The following is a 25,691-nucleotide window of genomic DNA, read 5'->3' on the forward strand; positions in this document are numbered from 1 at the left end:
AAAACTAAATTAAATAATATAACATACATTAAACGTGAAGATTTGAGCAGCAAAACAGACTGTTTCTGCCCCAGGCAATATGTTACTTACACTCAGGGCTATGACATATTTCCGTTTTGAAATTATTAAGTTCTCACATCTCCTGTAGAAATGTTATGTCACTGTCTCTTCCAAATCTAACAGATTTTACAAACAGTTTCCCAGCTCATGACCATTTCACTATTTCCACACACGCTGCTAATAATGTTTCTTCCCAGAAAGTTCCCAGAACAGACATTTTAAGGTTTGTTTTTTTGTTAACTAGGAAAAGTTTCTTTACAGAAGTAGAACGTTGTTTTAAGTTTGTAGAATGTTCCCTAATGTTCTCTTAACCTCAATGTTCATAATTTATTTTTTAATATTCACACATTGATGCATCATTAATCATATTTAAAAAACAAATCAGTCTATATAAATAAATAAATAAATAAATGAGCACACAATCCATGTTTTTGTTGATCCATTGTTTACATAAAACAACAATTCATGAACCTTGGGACATTCAAAACAGTAATTATCATTTAATGAAAAAAAAGACATTTAGAAGAACACTATCAGTAATAAAATAAATTGTAAATATAAAAACTTATAAAATTGTCAACTTCTGATCAACTTCTCTACTTGATAAAACAGGTTCACCTCTTCCACCACTGTCATCTGCAGATTTAACAAAGAAATTTTACAAATACATTTATTATCATACAAAGTTTCATTGTAAGTGTCCCAAAGTCATGACTGAAATCTAAAGGAGATTGTACCTTCTCTGTTGCAGCTCCTTGTCTCTGGAACATTCTCCCTGTCCACATTAGCGCTTGTGATGAAGCTGAATCTTTTAAACTGCTGTTGAGGACTCATCTTTACTCTGCTGCGTATAACTGTCCTTAAATTTATTATAACTGTTCATGTTCATGTGTTATATTGTATATGTTTTAAATGTGCTTGGATTGTAATTTTGGGAGTGTAACACACTTTGGTCAACTCGTGTTGTTTTTAAATGTGATATATAAATAAACTGTGATTGATTTGACAATGTCCACTGTTATAAACACTATAAATAAAATTTAATGTAATAGTTATTATAAATATGGTATTATTTTATAGAGTCAAGAAGATAAGCTTTAAGAAGTATTATACATTTAATTCAGAACTTTTTCTTTGATGTATTTTGTGTTTTATATCTATGCATCACACACACTACTCCTGCTGGACCTGATTAGTTGAATAATTTCTAACATGGACATCTTGATCCTGTTTAGATTGTGGATTTATGGAATTATTTCTAAATTTGAACATTATTTTGTTCAGTGAACAGGACAGAAGTACCTATTTCTTGGGGCTCGTGGCTCAGGTGGCAGAGCGGATTGTCCACTAATCGCAGGGTTGGCGGTTCGATCCCCGGCCGCTCCACATGCCAAAACATCATTGGGCAAGACACTGAACCCAAAGTTGCTCCTGATGGCAGGCTAACATCTGCATGGCAGCTCTGTGTGAGTGTTTGAATGAGAAACAGTGTAAAGTGATTTGTAGAAGCGATAAGGTTAAAAAGTGTGATACAAGTGCAGACATTTACATATTACTAAATCAAACCTCTCAAACCAAGAGGACTGAAATATCCAGTAGTGGTGAAAAAGACCATCAAGAATCCTAATTCATTACAGCATTACCTAATTCATTACAGGTAAATGATCCACAAAAAGAATATTCAAGTCTGTCAGCTATTCCGGCAAAATATCAGAAATCCCTTTTTATTATTTCAGTTATAAAAACCACTACAGAGTTACGGCAATTGCTTAATTTAATTGATTATGCCGATGGAGGAACTTTATTTTCATCATCGTTGTTCCTAACAACTATTCTCATATCTGGTCAAATCCTGACTTTTTAAATCAAGAAAACACACAATTTCTATTAGTTCATGGCTATTCAAGAATATAACATCTATTCATCAACTATTTGACCACGCAGTCATGGAATTACAGGAATCTAAGAATATATATACGATCATGTCAATGTCTTACAATCTCAATATATCCAACTTCATACTGCAATTATTCCATTTACAGCATTTGGTTCTTATCCAGAACAATTTACATTTATCTCATTTTATACAGCTGATCAGTTGAGGGTTAAGGGCCTTGCTGCCACTGCCGGGATTTGAACTCACGACCTTCTGATCAGTAGTGCACTGATCAGAATGTCAAAGAAACATTAAAAACAACTCCTTTAATGAGTAAACCTGAAATGGTTTGGAAAAGTACATTGTATTTAACAGCCCCTTCTACTACAGTCTCCTCCAGATCCTGCACATTCTGTGCTTTTCCAGCATATTCTGCATATTTGAGCCCCTTCCAACAGCGGCTATATGATGTTGAGATCCATCTTTTCACACTGAGGACAATTGAGGGACTCGTACACAACTGATACATAAGGTGCAAACACTCACTGATACTCAAGAAGGCAACACGATACATTAAGGGATGTAAACTTTGAACAGGGTACATTTTATAAATTCAGCTATTATCTTGTCTTGTGGACTATATGTAAATATCTGTTATGTGAAGTACTTTGTTCAGGACAGAACTAAAAAAACAAGATAGGATTTTTATGATCCCTCTTATTTTGTTAACAGTATTAAGATTTAGCAGATGCTGCAAGGGGTGTGCAAACTTTTGGGCACAACTATACATACAGTACAATTTACAATTACGAGTGCTTGAAAATTGTGCTTGGGGTATCTTTCTTTAAAATACAGCGCCCTCCACTAATTTTGGCACCCTTAGTAAATATGAGCAAAGAAGGCTGTAAAAATTGTCTATCATTTAACCTTTTGATCTTTTGTTAAAAAAAATTCACATAAATACTCTGCTCTCATGGACATCAAACAATTGTAAACAACACAGATTTATCAAAAAAATATATCTTTGTCAAATATTGGTCTGCAACTATTACTGGCATCCCTATGAATTCATATGAGAGCAGAGTATTTTGTGATTTTTTTTATTATTATTTTTTAACAAAAGATCAAAAGGTTAAACAACAAAGACAATTTTTTACAGCCTTCTTTGCTCATATTTACCAAGGGTGCCAATATTAGTGGAGGGCACTGTACATGCCCCTTGGTTTGAAATATTGTTTTCTACTCCAGTGAAATCTATAAAATGGTTACATGTGGCTTAATGTTCAAATACTTTTTGGGGACACTTTAGCAAGAATGGACAAAACAAGTGGTAAATTTGACTCAAGACGAGTATTTAGAATAAAACAAGTTAAATCCCACACTTTCTTGAAAATTATATCATATCCTCATTTTCAGCTTTGTTAATGTGCTTGTATTGCTGAAAATTACTCTTTGGACTGAAACTCTTCCCACTCTCCAAGCAGTGATATGATTTCTCTCCTGTGTGAACGCGCTGGTGTTTTCGAAGATCACTCAGGGTAGTATAATTCTTTGCACACAATGAGCAGTAATACGGTTTCTCTCCAGTGTGAACACGATGATGTACTTGGAGAGTGTCTTCTCGACTAAAACTCTTTCCACACTCTAGACAGTAATACGGTTTTGCTCCAGTGTGAATGCGTTGATGTACTTGGAGACCAGACTTTTGTGTAAAACTCTTCCCACATTCTGAGCATTGAAACGGTTTCTCCCCTGTGTGGATGCGCTGGTGTTGCTGAAGGTCTCTCTGCCAGGTAAACTTCTTCCCACACTCCAAACAATGATATGGCTTCTCTCCTGTGTGAATGCGCTGGTGCTGATTGACATGACTCTTTTGCCTGAAAGTCTTCCCACACTCTGAGCATTGATACGGTTTCTCTCCTGTGTGAATCCGCTGATGCTTTCTGAGAAAACTCTCTCGATCGAAACTCTTTCCGCACACTGAGCAGTGGTGATTTTTTTTCTGCACTCGTCTGCGAGAGATCTTAGAGTGGAAAGTATCAGAGATTTGTTCAATACTGCAGCTCTCCACAGGTTCCAGATCCTCACATTTAATCTCTTCTGACTTCATCATAGTTGAAATGCTTGATATTCTTGTGGAGGTTAAGTTATGATGTGTTGGAAAGAGGACAACAGGAGGAGGCAGGACACCCCTCAAATCTGCATCAGAAAAAGACAAAAATATATATTCAGCATTTTAACCAAATAAACCATTTTGCTATATTCTATAAAACTGAATCAGAGTGACAAAATAACTTTCCTGTCTGAAACCGACTGCTGTGGTCTGGAGAAAAAGGACAAAGATCTGGTGAAAGATCTTTTGGTGGTGATCCTGCTTTGATCATGAACCACCAAATTCCATGGCAGCCATTCAGAAGTGTATCTGCTATAATTCAAACATTGTAAAAAATAATAAATAAATAAATAAAAAATTGGGTTTTCCCCAATATTGTTTGGCCAACTACCAACCAGAGAGGGTGGGCAAAGGGCAAACACATGCTTCCTCCAAGACATGTAAAGCCAACCTCATCATTGTTTTAGACTGTTGCTCATGCTGTGTCACAGGGAAGCGTAACACACTCGGATAGTACTATCTGTCCTCTTCTGCATACATCTTAAAATTACATAAATTACTTGGGCATCTGTGAGGTCACTGCAATTGATAGAGGAAAGAGAGTATGCCATCCCTTCCACCCAGATAGTACCGTCAACTTTTCTCTCTGGAATACAGACTACATATCAGGATCATGAGGATTTGAACTTGATCTCCCATGTTTTGCCCTATTCGGGAGCCATTGTGCAAATTCAAACTACCAGTATGCAATCCTGCACATAACATTAGAATTGTTTTTGTAATTTTAAGTTTAAACAAAACATTATTGCAAAAACATTAATTTTGGGTTGTGTACACTGCATAAAAGAACAATGAAAACAAAACTAAACACAAAAGAATCACTAGTTATGTCTATTACTGTTTCTATGAACCTCAGCAGTAATTAAAAGACGTGATGGCACAGTGATGTATGACATGTATTCACAATATATACAACATATCTCTCTGGAACATGTTCTAGGTTAACGCCATTTCCAAATGACAAGGAACACCTTTCACTTATCCAGGTTTTATAAAACCTGTCACATTCATAAATATAGTCCCAAATGACACACTTGTGTACTATACTATGCCATTTTGTAGTATAAATAGTGTGCTTAATGTGTTGACACTGAAAAAAAACAAAAAACAAAGTGTACTTTAAGTTTCAGATGATGCACTCATTCAAACGAAAAAATAGTGTGGAAAGATGGACACTTCATGCACGGTCACAGGTTTCCTTACGTAGCGGATGGGGCGGGGCTATATCAGGCTCAGATGCAGAACAGAAAAATTACGTGTGTTTGACGTAATCTGACCTCAACCGGGAAACAGAATATACTTCCGGTTAGTACAATACCGAAAGTGTGGCATTTGCAACAATACTACTAGAGTTTATAGTGCATAATATAAGAATGTAGTGTATAGAATGTCATTTGGGACACAGTAATAGTGTTCTATTTCACTCCTCCTATGCACAAGGAAGCAAACCCATAGAATGCAGTAGTGGAAACCAAGATCCTGCTAACTGTCTTGGGGCCTACATACAGTGAGCAATTGTGCATTGTGGCAAGAATGGTCAAAGAATGTCTTCCCAAACATCTGTCAGACCATTTCTGGGTGTGTCACCACTTCTGGGTGTGGACACTAGTACCCAGAAGGTTGTGAGTTCAAATCCCAGCACCACCAATTTGCCACTGCTGGGCCCTTGAGCAAGGCCCTCAACCCTCAACTGCTCAGCTGTATAAATGTGATAAATGTGATATACATTTGCTCTGGATAAGGGCATCTGCCAAATGCCATAAATGTAAATGTACCCTGTCTCAACAGTGTATGTGTTGCACTCTTGTTCAGCCCTTGTTCAGCTGAACAGGGAGGCAGAGCGGCGTCCTCGGCGGAGCAGGGAGGCAGAGCGGCGTCCTCGGCGGAGCAGGGAGGCAGAGCGACGTCCTTAGAGAAGCCTGGCGTAGTGACATTCGGCGGAGCTCTTGGTTAATACGGGAGATGGAGAAACATACTCAGATGAATAGGGATGCTGAGCGGCATCCTCAGATCTGCAGAGAGGCTGAGCGTCGTTCTCCATCAACTCTGCAGGCTGAACTTGGTGTCACCAGATTCAGGTGGATGCAGAACTTGGTTGTCCTTGTCTGCAACCTCTAGCTGGAACATGACTCGGGAGGCCATCCCGTCGACCTCGGACAGAAACATGGCTCGGGAGGCCATCCCGTCGACCTCGGACAGAAACGTGGCTTAGGAGGCCGTCCCGTCGACCTCGGACAGAAACGTGGCTCGGGAGGCCGTCCCGTCGACCTCGGACAGAAACGTGGCTCGGGAGGCCGTCCCGTCGACCTCGGACAGAAACTTGACTTTATGCTGGAGCTCTGGAGATGAGACCACCTCATGGGTTTCATTCTGGGGCTCTGAGGAGAAGGTCACCATGGTGACCTCCGACTGAGGCTCTGGAGCTGAGACTACTTTGTGGGTCTTGTGCTAGAGCTCTGCAGGTGAGACCACCTCGTGGGTCTCAGGTAGGAGGTCTGGTGTGGGGGCCACCCTCTTTGCCTACATACAGTAGGTGGTGAATGGCAGGGCAGATTTATCTGCCAGGCTGACCCCCCCCAAAAGTTGTTCCAGGTCGGCCTTAGATTCTGGACTCCCAAACGCCGTCACAAATATTCCCACAAACTGGGTTACATTCCCAAGTTCCCTGGCTCCCTTGGCCACTAAGAGCCATACCCACTGGCAGGCAGGTCCAAAGAACCCTCGTCGACCTCGGACGGGAACTTGGCGTGTGAGGCCGTCTCGCCGACCTCGGACGGGAACTTGGCGTGTGAGGCCGTCTCGCCGACCTCGGACGGGAACTTGGCGTGTGAGGCCGTCTCGCCGACCTCGGACGGGAACTTGGCGTGTGAGGCCGTCTCGCCGACCTCGGACGGGAACTTGGCGTGTGAGGCCGTCTCGCCGACCTCGGACGGGAACTTGGCGTGTGAGGCCGTCTCGCCGACCTCGGACGGGAACTTGGCGTGTGAGGCCGTCTCGCCGACCTCGGACGGGAACTTGGCGTGTGAGGCCGTCTCGCCGACCTCGGACGGGAACTTGGCGTGTGAGGCCGTCTCGCCGACCTCGGACGGGAACTTGGCGTGTGAGGCCGTCTCGCCGACCTCGGACGGGAACTTGGCGTGTGAGGCCGTCTCGCCGACCTCGGACGGGAACTTGGCGTGTGAGGCCGTCTCGCCGACCTCGGACGGGAACTTGGCGTGTGAGGCCGTCTCGCCGACCTCGGACGGGAACTTGGCGTGTGAGGCCGTCTCGCCGACCTCGGACGGGAACTTGGCGTGTGAGGCCGTCTCGCCGACCTCGGACGGGAACTTGGCGTGTGAGGCCGTCTCGCCGACCTCGGACGGGAACTTGGCGTGTGAGGCCGTCTCGCCGACCTCGGACGGGAACTTGGCGTGTGAGGCCGTCTCGCCGACCTCGGACGGGAACTTGGCGTGTGAGGCCGTCTCGCCGACCTCGGACGGGAACTTGGCGTGTGAGGCCGTCTCGCCGACCTCGGACGGGAACTTGGCGTGTGAGGCCGTCTCGCCGACCTCGGACGGGAACTTGGCGTGTGAGGCCGTCTCGCCGACCTCGGACGGGAACTTGGCGTGTGAGGCCGTCTCGCCGACCTCGGACGGGAACTTGGCGTGTGAGGCCGTCTCGCCGACCTCGGACGGGAACTTGGCGTGTGAGGCCGTCTCGCCGACCTCGGACGGGAACTTGGCGTGTGAGGCCGTCTCGCCGACCTCGGACGGGAACTTGGCGTGTGAGGCCGTCTCGCCGACCTCGGACGGGAACTTGGCGTGTGAGGCCGTCTCGCCGACCTCGGACGGGAACTTGGCGTGTGAGGCCGTCTCGCCGACCTCGGACGGGAACTTGGCGTGTGAGGCCGTCTCGCCGACCTCGGACGGGAGCTTGGCGTGTGAGGCCGTCTCGTTGACATCGGACAGGAACTTGAATTTATGCTGGAGTTTTGGAGATGAGACAACCTCATGGGTCTCGTGCTGGGGCTCTGGGGAGAAGGTTGCCATGGTGACCTCCGACTGAGGCTCTGTAGTTGAGACTACCTTGTGGGTCTCAAGCTGGAGCTCTGGGGAGGAGGTCACCACATTGACCTCCAACTGGACTCTGCAGCTGAGACTACTTTGTGGGTCTTGTGCTGGACCTCTTTGGTTGAGACCACCTCGTGAGTCTCAGGTTGAAGCTCTGGGGAGGAGGTTGCCAAGTTGACCTCTGGCTGGAGCTCGGCAGGTGAGACCACCTTGTGGCTCTCAGGTTGGAGCTCTGGGGAGAAGGTCGCCGTTAGAGGGGGGTGCAGAGAATGCCAGGCATATGGGCCCAGGACGCTAGGGGGCCCCAAAGCACGACTTTGGATTATTATTTTATTTGTGATTTTTTTTTCTTACATACATGGACACGTTAACTAACAATATTGTAGTAAAATAAAATAAAAAAATTGTGAATTATTGAAAGTAAGAAGTGAACATGAGCATGCTCTCGTCACTTCAAAATACACTGCATGACGTTAACCGCACAAAAAAAAAAATATGGATGGAAAGATACACCTGTCAGGATCACGAAAGCAAAAACGTAAAATATATATATATTTTTAAAGTAGGAATGAATGCGTTAAAATCCGCAAGTGAAAAACGTAACTTTATTCTTCGGAGAAACCTTGAATCATTATTCAAGAATTTGGCTGTTGTATTAAGAGTGTTCCTTACCATGCATGTCACAGTGGCCCCTGCAGAGAGATCATTCATTAAATTCAAACTTATAACAAAAATTATCTGCCATCTACAATGGACCGATTAGTGCATCTGGCACTCATATCAATAGAGCACACAATTACACACCCTTTAATGAAATGTTAGAAAAATGGCCAATTATGAAAACAAGACGTGTTCAAATTTAATTGTGTTACCTTTATGTCTGAAAAGTTTAGAACAAGCACCTCTTAACTTCAATTCTTTTTTATTTATAGGCTAATAACTACAGATTTGAAACTGCTATTCCATTTGTGTTGAAGCCTTTTGGTGTTCAGCCACTTTCATGGGTTTTTATATTTTTTTATTAATACTGCCTAGATTGTAATATCTTACTGAGAATATGAAGGAAAACTGTTAAAAAATAATTTTAACTGTTAAACATGATTTTTGTAATGATTCAATAATAATAATAATTTAAAAAAAAACAATGAGGTAAAAGAATGAGGGTTGTTCTACATGAGATAAATGTAAGTCACTCTGGATAAGGGTGTCTGCCGAATTGCCAAATGCCGTTTAAAAAAAAAAATATATAAATATATATATATAAATATATATATATATATATATATATATATATATATATATATATATATATATACACACACACACTAAAATGAAAACCTTAAACTATTGTTAGGCCTACTTAAATATATAAATATTAAATATATAAAATATAAGTAAATATATAGCATACTTAAATGTTACTTGAAATAATATAAATTTTAACTAATAAATTATTTACATGTCTTATTAAACGTCAAAAGAAAAACAAACAAACAACACATTCATGTGGAAGAAGGGAACCCAAAATTCTGTCTCGCATACCCCCTTAAAGCTCTTCATGGCGCCCCTGCATGTAGGGACAATAATATCTTTATATCGCACAACACACATCTATATTCACATCTATACCAATAAAACTATTATTTATCAGTGCAACTGCACCTGAAACCACCAGAATCTTGAACTAAATGAATTATGGACACCAAGCCACTCACACACAGTGCTTTATGTGTGTTGGTGATGTTGAAAGTCATACCGCTCTCTAATAATCTTTTCCCTCATAAGCGCAGTGTGCACCTTCACTCCATCCTCCTTTTATACAGCCCCATATCTTCTATCTTAACTCAAACACTCATCTTATTTGTTGTCATTTACAGATTTGTGACGCTTTCTTTCATATTTATTATTTCCTTAATCATAAAACAGCTAGATTTCATGAATAAAATGATTGGGTTAGTGTGTAGTGAAATACAGGGTGTTAGTGTGATGGAGCTCTGAGTCCCTGACCGAGTGAACCAGCATGAGGAGGTGTTTTTGTAGAGACTCCAAAGCGCTTGTGTGAGTCCTTAAGGGCGTCTGTTAAATTCTGTACATGTAAACAAAGCAATTTAAACTTGATTCGTATGTAAAACTAAACTAATACGAAAATATATTATTTTAAGCCGCTCAATCAACGTTTATATTAATAAAATGAAACCCGATTATGATTAGCGTCAATGTATTAATTAATGAATAATTATCTGCACAGTAAGGTTTCAATAGGGCCGCGTTCCAAATGAGTCCTGATAGGATATATAGTGCACTGCAGAGTGTGTAAACACCACTATTTTATAGGCTGTGTAGTGCACTAGCACAGGAAGTAGAAATCCATTCAGGATTCAGCCACTGTTAGCCGAGTTGAACTTACCTTGATCTTTACAGCAGAACGCAGTTAACCTCCTCAAATACACCCACAACGGATCAGATGGAACTGTGGAGGTAAAACCCTGTCAGAAATATTTGAATGTAAAGATGATTAGTAGAGTCGGAGAGCTCAGATCATCAATCAGCAAAACTGCCGCACGTCTTCTTCTATTTCTGTGAATGTGTGGCGGAACGCGACCTAGACGCTCACAGCGACACCTACTGGAGCATTGTATTAGCGCTCATGAACCGGTTAGCACAGGGAAAATAAAACAATATTAACTAAATTAAACAATATCGCACACTTATAAAATTTGTAAAGTGTAGAATAAAGTACTGAACCAGATTGTCTCTTCCCCGGGCAGTGGATCATATTTTTTTTTATACTATAATTAATATAAAATGATGCTGCTGATTGACAGAATCTGTGTAAGGTGAAACGTTCTAATGGTTAACAGACAAACATTTATGACTCGTTAAGGATAATCTCTTTAAACTAACTAACTAAAAAAAATATACCAGCTCTGTTTAGTCCATAATTCTAGTAAGGGTTTGTTTAAAAATATCAGCTAATTGTCTATTTAAATATCTCCAATATTCTTAGCTTAGCTCAGCTAAGTTGCTAGTTAGCTCAAATTGGCACAGTTTCTGACAGGACTCTGAAGGAAGAGGAGTGTAAACATATTATATCTTTATCTTTCCCATTAATATACTGACGTCTTTCTTTTTCTTATTATTAATAACAGGAGCTGTTTGGAAGCAGCAGGGACAGAAGACAATTTTCAGAATTCAATTCAATTCAGTTTTATTTGTATTGCTCTTTTATCAGTGGACATTGTCCCAAATCAGCTTTACAGAAATATATCAATTCAGGATTTAGATTTTAAATGTATGAATTTACCTCTACTGAGCAGCCAGAGGCAAGGTTTGAGTTTATTTAAAAGGGTGTAAATATTTTTAAAAATTATGAACATCTCAGTTAGATAATTTACAGCACTGTTTAAAAAAAAAAAAAAAAAAAAAAAACCCTAACCAAAAATACAGTTTTAAATTACATCCTAATTATAATCATCATTAGCATTATTTGTGAAGTATTTCATTTGACACTTCATTATAGGCCTACTTATTATTTCTGGGTCATAATGTTTGTTTATTTTCTCTGTTGGCCATGCCATTTTTGACTATTTCAACCGAAAATTTGTTATGTGAAATTGTGGCATATGCACAATGTGTAAATGGTGTCAGGTTTGGTAAAGTAATATAATTGGCATAAACTTGACTGGATATCAATGTAAAGTGAAGTAAAGTAAAGTAAAGTATGGTACGGTGAAAAATCCCACACTTTCTATTGAAAACTCATTCTCAGCTGTGTAAATGCACTAATTCAATTTCCTTGTGTACTAAAACTCATCTGTCTCTCCGAGCAGTCCGGTTTTCTCTCTAGCGTGAACGCGCTGGTGTTTTCTGAGATTACTCAGGGTAGTAAAATTCTTCGTACACAGTGGGCAGTAATACGGTTTATCTCCAGTGTGAACGCGCTGGTGTATTTCAAGATCAGACTTTTTTATAAAACTCTTCCCACACTCCAGGCAGTTATGTGGTCTATCTCCTGTGTGAAAGCGTTGGTGTGTTTTGAGATTAATCATCTGTGCAAAACTCTTCCCACACTCTGAGCACTCATACGGTTTCTCTCCTGTATGAACTCGCAGGTGATTTATGAGAAAACCTTTCACACTAAACCTTTTCTCACAATGTGAACACTGATACGGTTTCTCTCCTGTGTGGATGCGCTGGTGTTGTTTGACATGACTCTTATTCCTGAAGCTCTTCCTACATTGTGAGCAGTGATACGGCTTCTCTCCTGTGTGAGTCCGCTGATGTTCTTTGAGATGACCCTTTTGACTGAAGCTCTTCCTACACTGTGAGCATCGATACGGCTTCTCTCCTGTGTGAGTCCGCTGATGTTCTTTGAGATGACCCTTTTGACTGAAGCTCTTCCCACATTGCGAGCAGTGATACGGCTTCTCTCCTGTGTGAATTCGCTGATGTTGTTCGAGATGACAATTGTGACTGAAACTTTTTCCACACTCTGAGCAGTGAAAGATTTCTTTCTGCACTCGTCTGCGAGAGCTCTTAGAGTGGAAAGTATCAGAGATTTGTTCACTACTGCAGCTCTCCACAGGTTCCAGATCCTCACATTTAATCTCTTCTGACTTCATCATAGTTGAAATGCTTGATATTCTTGTGGAGGTTATGATATGTAGGAAAGAGGACAACAGGAGGAGACAGGACAACGCTCAAATCTGCATCAGAAAAAGGCAAAAAAAAATAAATTTCAGTGCTTCAATAATTTTACCAAAAATAAACCATTCACTACATTTTTTAAGCTGATAATTAGAGCTCTAAAATAGTCTTCCTGTTTGCAAACAGACCGGTGTGTTTTGGAAGGAATATGACACTGCTGGTGAAAGATCTTGGTATGGTTCTCCTGCTTTGATCTTACCTGTCTGAAGCACTTCCCAGCCATGTACCAACCTCCTGCCAGACACCACAATGACAATCTTCACCTCCATTTACAACTCCTGATTTATTAAATAATTGGGCCCAATTTGTACATTTTCACTTAGGGGTGTACTCACTTTTGTTGCCAGCGGTTTAGACATTAATGGCTGTGTGTTGAGTTATTTTGAGGGGACAGCAAATTTACACTGTTACACAAGCTGTACACTCACTACTTTACACTGTAGCAAAGTGTCATTTCTTCAGTGTGTCACATGAAAAGATAGAATCAAATATTTACAAAAATGTGAGGGGTGTACTCACTTTTGTGAGATACTGTATGTTCTGGGAACACTGGGCATGAGGCCAGATACACCTCGGATCAGATGCCATTCCATGGCAGTCATTCAGCAACGCATCTATCATAATTCAAACATTGTGCAAATTCTGTTTTTCTGACATTTTCTCCCCAGTTTGGCCTTGACAGTTCCTACCCACTAGCTAACTCTCCTCTATCACACAACAGCTACCATTCAGTGGGGGCAGTCTTTTTCCTCCACACCACCAAAATTGAATTTTGTTTCCCTCTTCGTGTAATAGATGTAGTGGTTGGGTTGCAATTTAAAAGCTCCTTCTCCATTTCTTTAGATTTGTGTATTTTGGTGTTACAGTTATTAGCAGTATTAATGGTACAAATTGTGTGGCTAATCATAAACAATGATTGGAATCAATCTGAGAAATGTTCTTGCGATTGAAATTCCACTGACTGGATCACTGACACGTCCTTATTACATCCAGTAGATTAAAAAGCACCCTCACTGCATACATGAGAAATTGTTCAGATTGGTTGAATGCGGATTAACAGGAAAATTCTCTTCTATGCTTGTTTACGCTTGAGATTTACATGCAAGACCAATAAAGCTATTGTGGGTAGCACACTGCGGCTGCTACAGGTATGTAGTAGTAAACATGTAGTAGTTACATGTACTGTAGTAAGCACCAGTTGGGAAACTTTTACCAAAGATGTGCATCAGAAGAACTGGTGAACATCATCACGAACTTTTGCTGAACATTGCAAAACAAAGCTCAGGAGGAAGGCACTGCCTGGTAAGACATCGCCAAACAATGAATGGTGTAGGAATGCTGTTGGGGTCTCAAGCTACTGTTCGTCACTGGGCCAAAATCTAGTAGAGTAGTAGTAGTGGAGGGGGAGGAAAAGTATAGAAGATGGTGAGGTCAGTTGTAGACCAGTGCATCTCCTCCCAGTGCACTGTCCAGTTCTGCCTGGGAGAAGCACAACTAGAGATCTGTTGACCTGGCATTGGGAAAGAGGTACATGTGTCTTACCTTTCTCAGATCTGGGCTAGCACTTCTGTGTGCAGGAACCACTCCACTGTCTGAACAGTGTGCCCACAGCACCATTTTACAGCCCAGAAAAACAAACAAAAATGTATAAAGCTTTAAAAACCTATTCAATCCTCTCAAGTCTAGAACTGGATGAAAAGTGCTGTCCTTTTGAACAAGGAAGTATATTAAGTAGACATCCGTGTTTTGTGGGGTCTGTTTTTTTTCTTTCATTTGTGCCTCTGTGCAAGAGAGATATACATCATTGTTAAATATAGGTGTGGAACAATTATCGGCACCCTTTAAGTCTTTACTTTATGCTACCCCCCCCCTCGCCAAGATAACAGCTCCGAGTCTTCTCCTATAATCCCTGATGAGGTTGGAGAAGGTTGGCGAGGTATCTGAGACCGTTCCTCCATACAAAATCACTCCAGATCCTTCACATTTTGAGGTCCACGCTGGTGGACTCTCCTCTTCAGTTCACCCCACAGGTGTTCTATGGGGTTCAGGTCAGGGGACTGGGATGGTCATGGGAGGACCTTGATTTTGTGGTCAGTAAACCATTTCTGTGTTGATTTTGATGTATGTTTTGGATCATTGTCCAGCTGGAAGATCCAACCACGGCCCATTTGAAGCTTTCTGTCAGAGGCAGTCAGGTTTTCATTTAATATATCTGTTGATATTTGAGAGTCCATGATGCCATGTATCCTAACAAAATGTCCAGGTCCTCTGGCAGAAAAAAACATTCCCAAAACATTAAAGATCCACCTCCATATTTAACCGTGGACATGAGGAACTTTTCCATACGGCTACCTCTCTGTGTGCTCCAAAACCACCTCTGTGTTTATTACCAAAAAGCTTTATTTCGGTTTCATCTGACCATAGAACCCGATCCCATTTGAAGTTCCAGTAGTCTCGGCACACTGAAGACGCTTGAGTTTGTTTTTGGATGAGAGTAGAGGCTTTTTTCTTGAAACCCTTCCAAACAACTTGTGGTGATGGAGGTGACTTCAGATTGTAGTTTTGGAGACTTTCTGACCCCAAGACACAACTAACTCCTGCAGTTCTCCAGCTGTGATCCTTGGAGGTTTTTTGGTCACTCGAATTATTGCTGTGATGGTGAAATGGGCATTTTCAATGCTTGTGCTATTTTCTTATAGACACTTCCCATTGTGTGAAACTCAATAACCTTTTGCCGCACATCACAGCTATATTCCTCGCTCTTACTAATTGTTATGAATGACTAAGGGAATTTGGCCTATGTGTTACCTCATATTTATACCCCTGTGAAACAGGAAGTCATGGTTGAACAATTTCCTGTTTCTAGTCACCCAGGTGTACTAAAAAAAAAATTCAAAATATAAATGGGAATATACTTCAAATATACTTTTCTCATATGAATTGATAGGAGTGCCAATAACTGTTGCACACCTATTTAGCAAAAATATTTATTTCGGGATAAACCTGTGTCGTGTTTGCAATTGTTTGAGATCCATGAGAGCAGAGTATTTTTGTGATTTTTTTTTAAACAAAAGATCAAAAGGTTAAACAATAAATAATTATTTACAGCCTTCTTTGCTCATATTTACCAAGGGTGCCAATATTAGTGGAGGGCACTGTAATTCATGGATTTGTACATTCATAGATTTTAATAAAGGGTATACTTATACATTTAGTTTTACCACATAGAAATTGCAGCACATAAAAAGTGCTGTAATTTAAAAAAAAGAAAAGAAAAGTGAATGTATGAAAAACAGACTCCACTCCAGGTACAAGAGCTGAGAGCAGGCCATTGCCAGTTTGTTACACACACACACACTCCTGATAACTCCTTTTCGTTGTTGATGTTTGGTGCAGAGTGGAGTCTCACATGTCTAAATACCACACGTCTAAATTTCTCCATCTCCTTTTTATTTATTTTTTTTATTTTTTTTTACCGGTAACCGCAATCGGTTGTCGGTGCTGATTAACTGGCAAAACCGATCAATCTGTCGACCTGTAGTTTGTAGGACAGAATACATGTAGCTCTGACTGTAATCTCTAACTGCTAACAGAGAGCTCCATATGGTTTACATGGAGTCTGATGTGTAAAAGCCAAGGAAAAGAAGCAGGATGTTAAGATGGCTGAAGGACGCCCTTATCCAGAGCAATATACATTTATCTCATTTATACCGCTGAGCGGTTGAGGGTTAAGGGTCCAGCAGTGGCAGGTTAGAGGTGCTGGGATTTTAATTCACAACGTTCCGATCAGAAGTCGGACGTCTTAACCACTGAGCTACCGCTGCCCTGCCTTCACCTTTGTATTGTCCACATGCACACAAGAAGGTATCCAGGTTATTCTCACTGCCTCAGGTGGGTAGGAGAGATGACGTAGAATCAGCTTCAAATCAGCTCAAATGTAACATATGACGTCACTGTCCAGATTAATTAAACTACTTCAGTATCTCACTAAGGATTATCTGATGAGGATAACTGCTAATGAGCTAAACTTATTTGAATAATCATTAGCAATGTTAGCCATAGAGTGCTCTAAAGTTTAAAAGAAGTAAAACATGATCATGATTAGCATCAATTTGATAATCTGTTAATAATTAGCAACACACACTGTAACTTTTCACTAGTTTTGACTTCCTGATAGGATATATAGTGCACTACAGAGTATGTAAACACCACAGTTTTATAGACTGTGTAGTGCACTAGCACAGGAAGTAGAAATCCATTTAGGATTCAGCCACTGTTAGCCGAGTTGAACTTACCTTGATCTTTACAGCAGAACGCAGTTAACCTCCTCAAATACACCCACAACGGATCAGATGGAACTGTGGAGGTAAAACCCTGTCAGAAATATTTGAATGTAAAGATGATTAGTAGAGTCGGAGAGCTCAGATCATCAATCAGCAAAACTGCCGCGCGTCTTCTTCTATTTCTGTGAATGTGTGGCGGAACGCGACCTAGACGCTCACAGCGACACCTACTGGAGCATTGTATTAGCGCTCCTAATCACCATAACAACAGAAGGCTGTTTTGCTAATATAGCCCCAGCTAGCAAGCAGGTACCGGTCCACTGGATCATATTTCTACTGTAATTAATATTAAATATTACATTATTGTGGCTATATCATATTGTTCTTCACCCTGCTGACTGATGCTGCTAATTGACAGTTAGGATCTGCGCAAGGAGACGTTTTAACAATTAACAGAGGATCAACTCTTAGTTAATTAACCAACTAACTAAAATAACCTGCCTTGTTCCAACACTTTCAAGGGGGACGGTGTCATCTAAAACACTTACTGTAATCCCTTCAGCTAAAGAGAAACGTTGGAGATGAAGTGACACTATAATAAACACTATATATTGGAATTACAATTATAAATGTATGTCACTGTGGTAACATCAACAATCAGCTGCTTTTGGATTATTCTGATTATGTATTTCATATCATTTTGACCAAATAAGCATGAGCACTGGTAAGAACAGCACCATTACACAGACAGCAATAAGTACACTGTATTATCTGAAAATGTATTTTACAAACACCGCAATTATACTCAAAAGAGGGAGTAGAGAGATAAACAAAACATTATATGATGCAGTTTATTTTAATATGCTATTGTAAAGGCACTCCAATTTAGCATTTGCATACTTTGACACCTTTGTGTTTGGTTTGCTCCAAAGCATGAAACATCTGTTCCTTTCTCTCTGATTTAAACATGCTTTTATTGCCGTGTAATCACTGCACCACTGGCACTAACTCTTTTCAGAGGAAAGTAGCTAAAGCATGCTCAAACAAGTTGTTAGATGATGTCATAAAATAATTAATTTGCATATTAATTTATTCATCATGATCATTGGCATATCAAATTACAAAAAAGGGGTAAATGATGGAAGCTTTTCACTTACTCACAAGATTTTCACAGTACAATAGAACAGAGTTTTATCATAATAGAAAATAACTGATTATCATTTATTTCATAAATAGTTTATTTTTTCATCATAGAACGAAGTCATCTTTGGAGGTGACACCATGCACAAACTAAACTTTTACACATTTACAAAATACTGTACTTTCAGAGAAATTTTCTTGCAATTGAAATTCCATTGACTGGATCACTGATGCGCCCTCATTACATCCACTCGGCTGAAAAGAACCTTCACTGAATATGTGAGAAAAGATTCTGGCTAGTTGGGTGCGGACGCAGCAGCCAGTCACATCGAAGGGAAGGCAGGTAACATCTGAGGGATTGGTCACCAAATTTGAATATTGTGGAAAAGTTCATTTATTCCATAATTTAATTTAAAAAATGGAACTTTCATATATTATAGATGCATTACACAAAGTGAAATATTTCAAGCCTTTTTTTGTTTTAATCTTGGTGATTACAAGCCAATTGTTTGGATTCGTTGCTTTATCGGATCCTACCTGATTTTCATAGAATTGAGGAAGTCTCGGTTCAAGTCACCGCGGCCTCCCAAGAAAATAGGGACAATGCAAATAAAAAAGTTGTTTTATCTGTTACACATGAAAAAAAAAAGTTGTTTTTGGTGTCAAATACATACGAAGAAGATGAAAGGTAGACTGTCATTTGCTAGCGCAAAGCTAAGAATCTTGGTGTGGTTTTAGACAATAGACTTAAACAATATACTTTGGACGGTCTGAAATATGAATTTATGGAATTCCTCAGAATCTCAAATGATCGCTTACAGCCCAGAGGCTAGAGGTGGATGTTAAATGATTTCAAACTAAGAACAAAATATGTCCAGCAGTGGTGAAAAACCCCATAAATGAATGCTGTGTGATCTCTTCACAATGTAAATGAAGATTTAAAGATATTTTCCTGATTGAGGTAAATGATCCACACAAAGAGTTTTTAGGTTTATCAGACCTTGGGGAATTTTTTTTTTTTTTCCCCCGTTATAGAAACTATTACAGCGTTATTATAATCACTTAATTTCAGTGATCTTATTGACATGGAGAGAAACTTTTCATAACAAATATTTACACAAATTCTTGACTGTTTAATGAATCCAAAAGTATACAGAAGTGTTAATATTACTCAGAACTAAATCCTAGCAAGGACAGAGAAGACAACTTAAACACACAAAAAAAACCTAGTACATGTTTGTTGACAGAACAGCTCCATACTAACAGGTGAAAAGATCAAACATGTAGTAGTTTTTAAGTACAATATGCAGAATTATTTGGATTTATAAGCAACCAGCTGAATGCATGTTCTTACGTTAAATAATTAATACAAAAAGAGATTTACTGTTCGCCAACTGACTTAGTGAAGTTAAAGAAATTATGATTCTACAGCCCTCAACCTGAAAGGAAAAGCTAACTGCCACACACAGCACAACCTAGCCTGCAGTTTAATTACTAAACAACTTATGTTCATACAAAAATGCAAACAACTCTTTGTTTAATAAAAACAAACAAATAAAGAAAAAATACATTCTATATTTTGACATACAGTAAATAAATCTGAATTTCTTCCAGACATAAATGTTATCAGGTAGACTAACTTACCATGTCACAGCACCAAGGCCTATCAAGTCAGCAGTATGCTGGTTCTAGTTTGTGAGTTTGGCAAGAATGTACAGTAGTTTAACATTTTTCTCCAAATGTGCATCAAGTAACACTCAAAAATCACAAGTTCTATGGCTAAACCATACACGTTGGCATGTCTGGGTAACAGAATTATTCACCAACTACATATTCAATTACCCGGTCTTAGAATTCCAAAAAACTAATGATGTTGATGTCTTACATTATCAAGATATCCAACTTGGACATGCACTAAGAAAATATACTAAATCATCTCCTTTAATTAGTGGGCACAGAATGGTTTGGAATAGTACAGTGTTATATTCTAAACTGTATAAAGTTCATAGTTTCATAGTGATGAAAACCCCACTGCCCCGCACTTTGCTTTATAATGTTGCACTACTGCCAACCGCTTTGATGAAAAGGTGAAGGTTCTTTATTAATATCCAGAACAATGAAGGCTACAGGAGGGGATGGAGCTTTTTCTTACAAAGCCCCACCAGCCTTCCAATTAGTGTTGTGGTGCACTGGGATGTTTGGATGCTGTCGCCCCCGTCGCCATCACACGCATTCACTCAGGTGTGTTGATGTGTGTTGATGGCGGAGCGGATGGCTGCTTAATGTCCAAGGACGCCCTCATGTTTGTGTTCCCTTCTGGCTCTCCATTTTAGCTATGCTGTCATTGCTAGTCTTGCTGGAATTCCGGCTTGAGCTACACGTTACTGCTACCTGGTGAGATATCAGCGCCAGAGCCTGACTTGTTCTTGTCCTCTGGACTTGCCTTGCTTGTCATGGTGCTCTACTTCTGCTTGGTGCTTCTTGAGACTATCTTGTCTTTTATTTCTTTTACACCTGTATATTGTAATATGTATATAATATTTATAATCCCTCTATCTGGTGTGACCAAGCTGTCTCAGGGAGTTTTCTTCACCCCACTGTAACATCTGGCTTGCTCATAAGGCATCTAAATATACTTTGCAATATTGTTAAAAGTATTTTTGGCTTTTAACTCTCCACCAATTCATAAAATGAAATGTGTTCAGTATAAAGTGGTTCAACAATATAATTTGACCCAAAACAAATAAAACTAGTCAAGTCCTACGCTTTCTCATAGGACTACTAGCATGTCCTCGTTCTCAGCGGTGTTAATGTGCTGGTGTCGCTGGAAAGTTCTACGGTTACTAAAGCTCATCCCGCACTCCAAGCACTGATACGGCTTCTCTCCGGTGTGGATGCGCTGGTGTTGTCGGAGATTACCCTGGTCACTGAAACTCTTCTCACACTGCGAGCACTGATACGGCTTCTCCCCCGTGTGAATGCGCTGGTGTCGTAGGAGATCACTCTGCCGAGTAAAATGCTTCCCACACTCAGTACAGTAATACGGTTTCTCTCCGGTGTGAATGCGTTGGTGTACCTGGAGAGAAGTCCTTTGTCTAAAACTCTTTCCACACGCTGAACAGTGATGTGGTTTATCTCCTGTGTGAATACGCAGATGTTGTTGGAAATTACTCTTTTGTGTGAAACTCTTCCCACACTCCAAACACTGATACGGCTTGGCTCCTGTATGAATTCGCTGGTGTTTTACGAGACTGTCACTCTCGATGAAACTTTTTTCACACTGTGAACACTGATGAGGTTTCTCTCCCGTGTGAATACGCTGGTGTCGCTGGAGATTACAGATGTAAGCAAAACTATTCCCACACAGTGAGCAGTGATACGGCTTCTCTCCTGTGTGACTTCGCTGGTGCTGTCTGAGATAACTCTTCCGACTGAAACTCTTCCCACACTGGGAGCAGTGGTGAATTTCTTTTTGAGTTTGTCTGTGAGAGACGTTAGCGTGGAAAGTACCAGGTGAACCTTGGTGACTACTGGAGATGTCTGAGGGTTCCAGATTTTCACATTTAATCATGTCTGACTTCATCCTAGTTGGACCTCTTGGTGTTCCTGCAGTGGTAAATTGAAGGTGGGTAGGAAAGAAGACAAATTTTCAGATGATGAAGATGATGGCATCATCGGCTCATAGTGGTTTTGTAAAAGGAACGTATAGGAATCTATAGTCTTTCATGAACCAGCCTATCAACAGAATCTTAATAAGTCAAATGATGTTTATCTCTTAACAAGTCATAAAATATCCACATGAACTATACATTATTATAGGACCCAGGACAAGCTATGGATTAACTACTAAACATCAACCACCATAAAAGAGACATGGTGTTTACAATTAGTTGGTAGGCTGGTTGATGACAGAAGAAAAAAAAAAAAAAAAACACCTTACCGTGACCCATGTAAATTGTCATATTATAAACTAATTTCCTCCTTAATCTCCAAGATCCTAGAAAAGGTTTTCTAACGCAGTAGCTATGCTCATAAGGGATCCCAAACATTAAATTCTTCAGTCAGGATTTAGATTTGATCATAGTATTAAAACAGTACTGGTTAAAGAAGAAAATGACGTACTACTGGTCTGCTATTAGGGTTGTATCGTTTTGCCTGAATGCACCGTCACCTAGAAGCGGCTTATACTTCCAGTTAGTAAAAAGAAAAAAAAAAACGTTAGTGTTATATATGAGATGATATTCAATTCAATTCAATTCAATTTTATTTGTATAGCAATGTCTATTTACAATAGACATTGTCTCAAAGCAGCTTTACAGAAAATATTACCTTTCTAAAATCCATACACTAGACAGTAGAGTACATGGTGCATAGTGTAAGTGTACAGTACTTCATTTGGGACACAACTTTAGTATTTACTCTCCGAATCGTGTTTTCTGAACAGAAGTAACGTAGTGAGTAAATCTCCCCCGGGCCGCACGCAGACCAACTAATCCATAATGAGATTCGTTACAACGATTTTCATAATCGATTATTATCCATTAGTTGTTACAGCTCTTGAAGCAGGCATGGTGAATAATTCTCTATCTGAAGGAGGTCCTAAGCAGACCTGTATTTTTTCCTCCAGCAAGCCAGCGCATGGTCCCCAGAAGATCCTTCCATTTGCAGCATTTGTGCTCATGCCACAGGCTGATAACCCACTCCTGAAAAGCTTCATCAAACCTAGGATCATTATAACAGGGGCTGCTGTCATCAGTCCAAGCATCATCAGTAGACACCAGTACTGCACATGGCCACATGGCTTAATCTAACTGAAAAGCATAATAATGTCTGCCACATGTTGGAGAGACAAGGTGACTAGCATTCTCAGAGAAGCTAGCGTCACACTGATGATTTGTCATCAGTAATAGAGAGGCTTTTCTAAGCTCACTGTGAGACAAAACTCTGTAATATGTGCCTGTGTCCTGAATGGCCTGCTCCTTGCTAGGAGCCTGTCATCTACTGCACATACAGCCATATGCTGATGCCACTAGACACCACGGGAGACAATGCCCCTTTCAAACACCTGTGGCACTAGAGAAAGGCCAAAGGGCAGAACTAAATGTGAATGGCAGGTCTGCTCTTGGTAAGCAAGTATCCACAGACATAAACCAGTCCTGTGTTTACACCTCATGCTGGTTCAGACCGTACACTGGATTTGAGATGTGCAATATAGGATCAATATCTTGGCTGTTTAACTAGGACCCTTTTAAATGCCTATGAATGTGTATTTTTTTTTTTTAAAAAAAAGGTCCATTACCTGATTATCTGGATCAAGAAGGTTCTGAATTCTCCGCTGACTGGACCATTGAAATCGTCACCTGTTTTTTTTTGTTGTTGTTGTTTTTTAAAAAAAATAAATCTAAATTATAAGGTATTTAATTAATGAACGCTTATGCAATATAGCTTAAATTTTCACCAAATATTTTGACCAATCCAAATGCTCATGTGAAAAAGCACAACTGACCCAAACTTCAATGAATTTAACTGTGTTGTAATAGATGTGTGACAAATAAAGGCCTCTTCTTATTCTTCTTCACTATACAGCCAAAAGCATGTGCACCCCTGACCATCACACCCATGTGTAGTTCTTCTCCGAACTGTTACCACAAAGTCTGAAGCACTCAGTTGTATAGAACGTCTATGTACGCTGTAGCATTACAGTTTCCCTTCAGTGGCACTAAGAGGAACCCAAACACTGTTCCAGCATGACAATGTCCCTGTGCAGAAAGTGAGCTCCATGAAGATGTGGTGTGTGAAGGTTGGAAGAACTCGAGTGTCCTGCACAGAACCCAGTTCATCCCAAAGCTGTTCAGTGGGGTTGAGGTCAGGAACTGGAGCCTCCTCATATCAACATCAGTTCCTGAACTCAACCTCACTAATGCTCTTGTAGCTGAATGATCACTAATCCCCACAGCCACACCCAAAAATCTAGTGGAAAGTCTTCCCAGAAGAGTGGAGGAAGTTATTATAACAGGAAAGGCAGAATGATATAAATCTGGAATGAGACGTTCAACAAGCACATATGGGTGTAATGGTCAAGGGTGCACATACTTTTGGACATATAGTATAAAGACAATTCTGCTGATGGATTGCTTAAGCAAATATTTTGTAGATATTTTGCAGGTTTTTGAACTAATGTACTAAGAAAAAAAATCGACTTTTGCACCTTTAAATTAGAAGTTTTCAATGAGTCACCTGTTAAATAAACCATAGTGTCGTGCAACGTTTAAAGGAAATAAACATCATTAACATAAATGTAGTAATTAATGAATAATTATCTGCACACAGTAAGGTTTCACTACGGCTGCGTTCCAAATGAGTCCTGATAGGATATATAGTGCACTACAGAGTGTGTAAACACCACTATTTTATAGGCTGTGTAGTGCACTAGCACAGGAAGTAGAAATCCATTTAGGATTCCGCCACTGTTAGCCGAGTTGAACTTACCTTGATCTTTACAGCAGAACGCAGTTAACCTCCTCAAATACACCCACAACGGATCAGATGGAACTGTGGAGGTAAAACCCTGTCAGAAATATTTGAATGTAAAGATGCTTAGTAGAGTCGGAGAGCTCAGCTCATCAATCAGCAAAACTGCCGCACGTCTTCTTCTATTTCTGTGAATGTGTGGCGGAACGCGACCTAGACGCTCACAGTGACACCTACTGGAGCATTGTTATATTGCTAACAAATTTTCAGGGTTTCTAGCCCTAACATAGCAGTATAAATGTTAGCAGACACACAGTGGGGTCCAAACATCTTCAACCACATTTAAAATCTCATTCAAGTTTCATGTTTATTTGTTATGTGTACAAAATGCTTCTTGTGAAGCTCAGGTCTCCAGTTGTGCAATACAAATATGTGTATATATAAATTAGGGATGCACCGAAATGAAAATTCTTGGCCAAAGCCGAAACTGAATATAGTGAAAAACTTGGCCAAAGGCCGAATAAATTTTTTTTTCCATTTATTTTGCCATTTTTTTCACCATTGCATAAATTATATAGTCAAAATAGTCATTTATTATTTTGTCTTGCTTTTCAAAGAAAAAAATCAATTACAAAAACAAAAATTTCAAACTATTTATTTAACACTGAACATTTTTTTTTCTTCATTCCAGCAGGCACAGGCTACCAACAAGGCACAATATAACTTTAAATAAATAAATGAGTAAAATAAAAATATTTTGATGTGGTCATCTTTGAGCCCCTTGAATAGCCGATGTTAGTCCTGTAACTGACTGCTGAAAGAATATAACACTCTGTAGCCTACAACTAAGAAGTGTATTAAAAAGTGCACGGACAAGAGTGCAAAAAATGGTTCTATTGGGTTCTATACGGCTGATTATATTGGGGATATGT

At 39.9% G+C, this 25,691-nt stretch overlaps 2 protein-coding genes across 3 annotated transcripts; both read right to left on the reverse strand.

Annotated features, from left to right (window-relative positions):
• Positions 1–1,748: 1,748 nt before the first annotated feature.
• LOC128628703 (zinc finger protein OZF) lies at positions 1,749–17,140 on the reverse strand. The gene is made up of 3 exons (XM_053683629.1): positions 13,065–17,140; positions 12,060–12,864; positions 1,749–3,916 (listed from the first exon to the last, which is right to left on the reverse strand). The coding sequence occupies exons 2-3, from the start codon at positions 12,781–12,783 to the stop codon at positions 3,330–3,332; spliced, it is 1,311 nt and encodes a 436-aa protein (XP_053539604.1). The 5' UTR covers positions 12,784–12,864; positions 13,065–17,140; the 3' UTR covers positions 1,749–3,329.
• Positions 17,141–18,296: 1,156 nt separating this feature from the next.
• LOC108271605 (gastrula zinc finger protein XlCGF49.1) lies at positions 18,297–24,966 on the reverse strand. 2 transcript variants are annotated; one of them, XM_053683624.1, is made up of 3 exons: positions 24,778–24,966; positions 23,588–23,648; positions 18,297–21,894 (listed from the first exon to the last, which is right to left on the reverse strand). In XM_053683624.1, exon 3 carries the CDS (start codon positions 21,869–21,871, stop codon positions 21,059–21,061), a length of 813 nt encoding a protein of 270 aa, XP_053539599.1. In that variant the 5' UTR covers positions 21,872–21,894; positions 23,588–23,648; positions 24,778–24,966; the 3' UTR covers positions 18,297–21,058. The 2 variants fall into 2 exon arrangements, with proteins under 2 accessions (XP_053539599.1, XP_053539600.1); XM_053683625.1 differs by lacking the exon at positions 23,588–23,648.
• Positions 24,967–25,691: the final 725 nt, after the last annotated feature.

This window comes from Ictalurus punctatus, chromosome 11, assembly GCF_001660625.3.
Source record: "Ictalurus punctatus breed USDA103 chromosome 11, Coco_2.0, whole genome shotgun sequence".
Lineage (NCBI taxonomy): Eukaryota > Metazoa > Chordata > Actinopteri > Siluriformes > Ictaluridae > Ictalurus > Ictalurus punctatus.

What these genes read in the sequence shown, in the direction of transcription:
- LOC128628703 (XM_053683629.1), bottom strand. Translation starts at nt 12,783, where the DNA reads ATGATGAAGTCAGAAGAGATTAAATGTGAGGATCTGGAACCTGTGGAG. An exon ending in ACCGTATTACTGCCCACTGT is followed by an intron (nt 3,917 to 12,059) that starts GTACGAAGAATT and finishes ACCACTGCTCAG; the next exon opens with TGTGCGGAAAGAGTTTCGAT.
- LOC108271605 (XM_053683625.1), bottom strand. Translation starts at nt 21,871, where the DNA reads ATGAAGTCAGACATGATTAAATGTGAAAATCTGGAACCCTCAGACATC.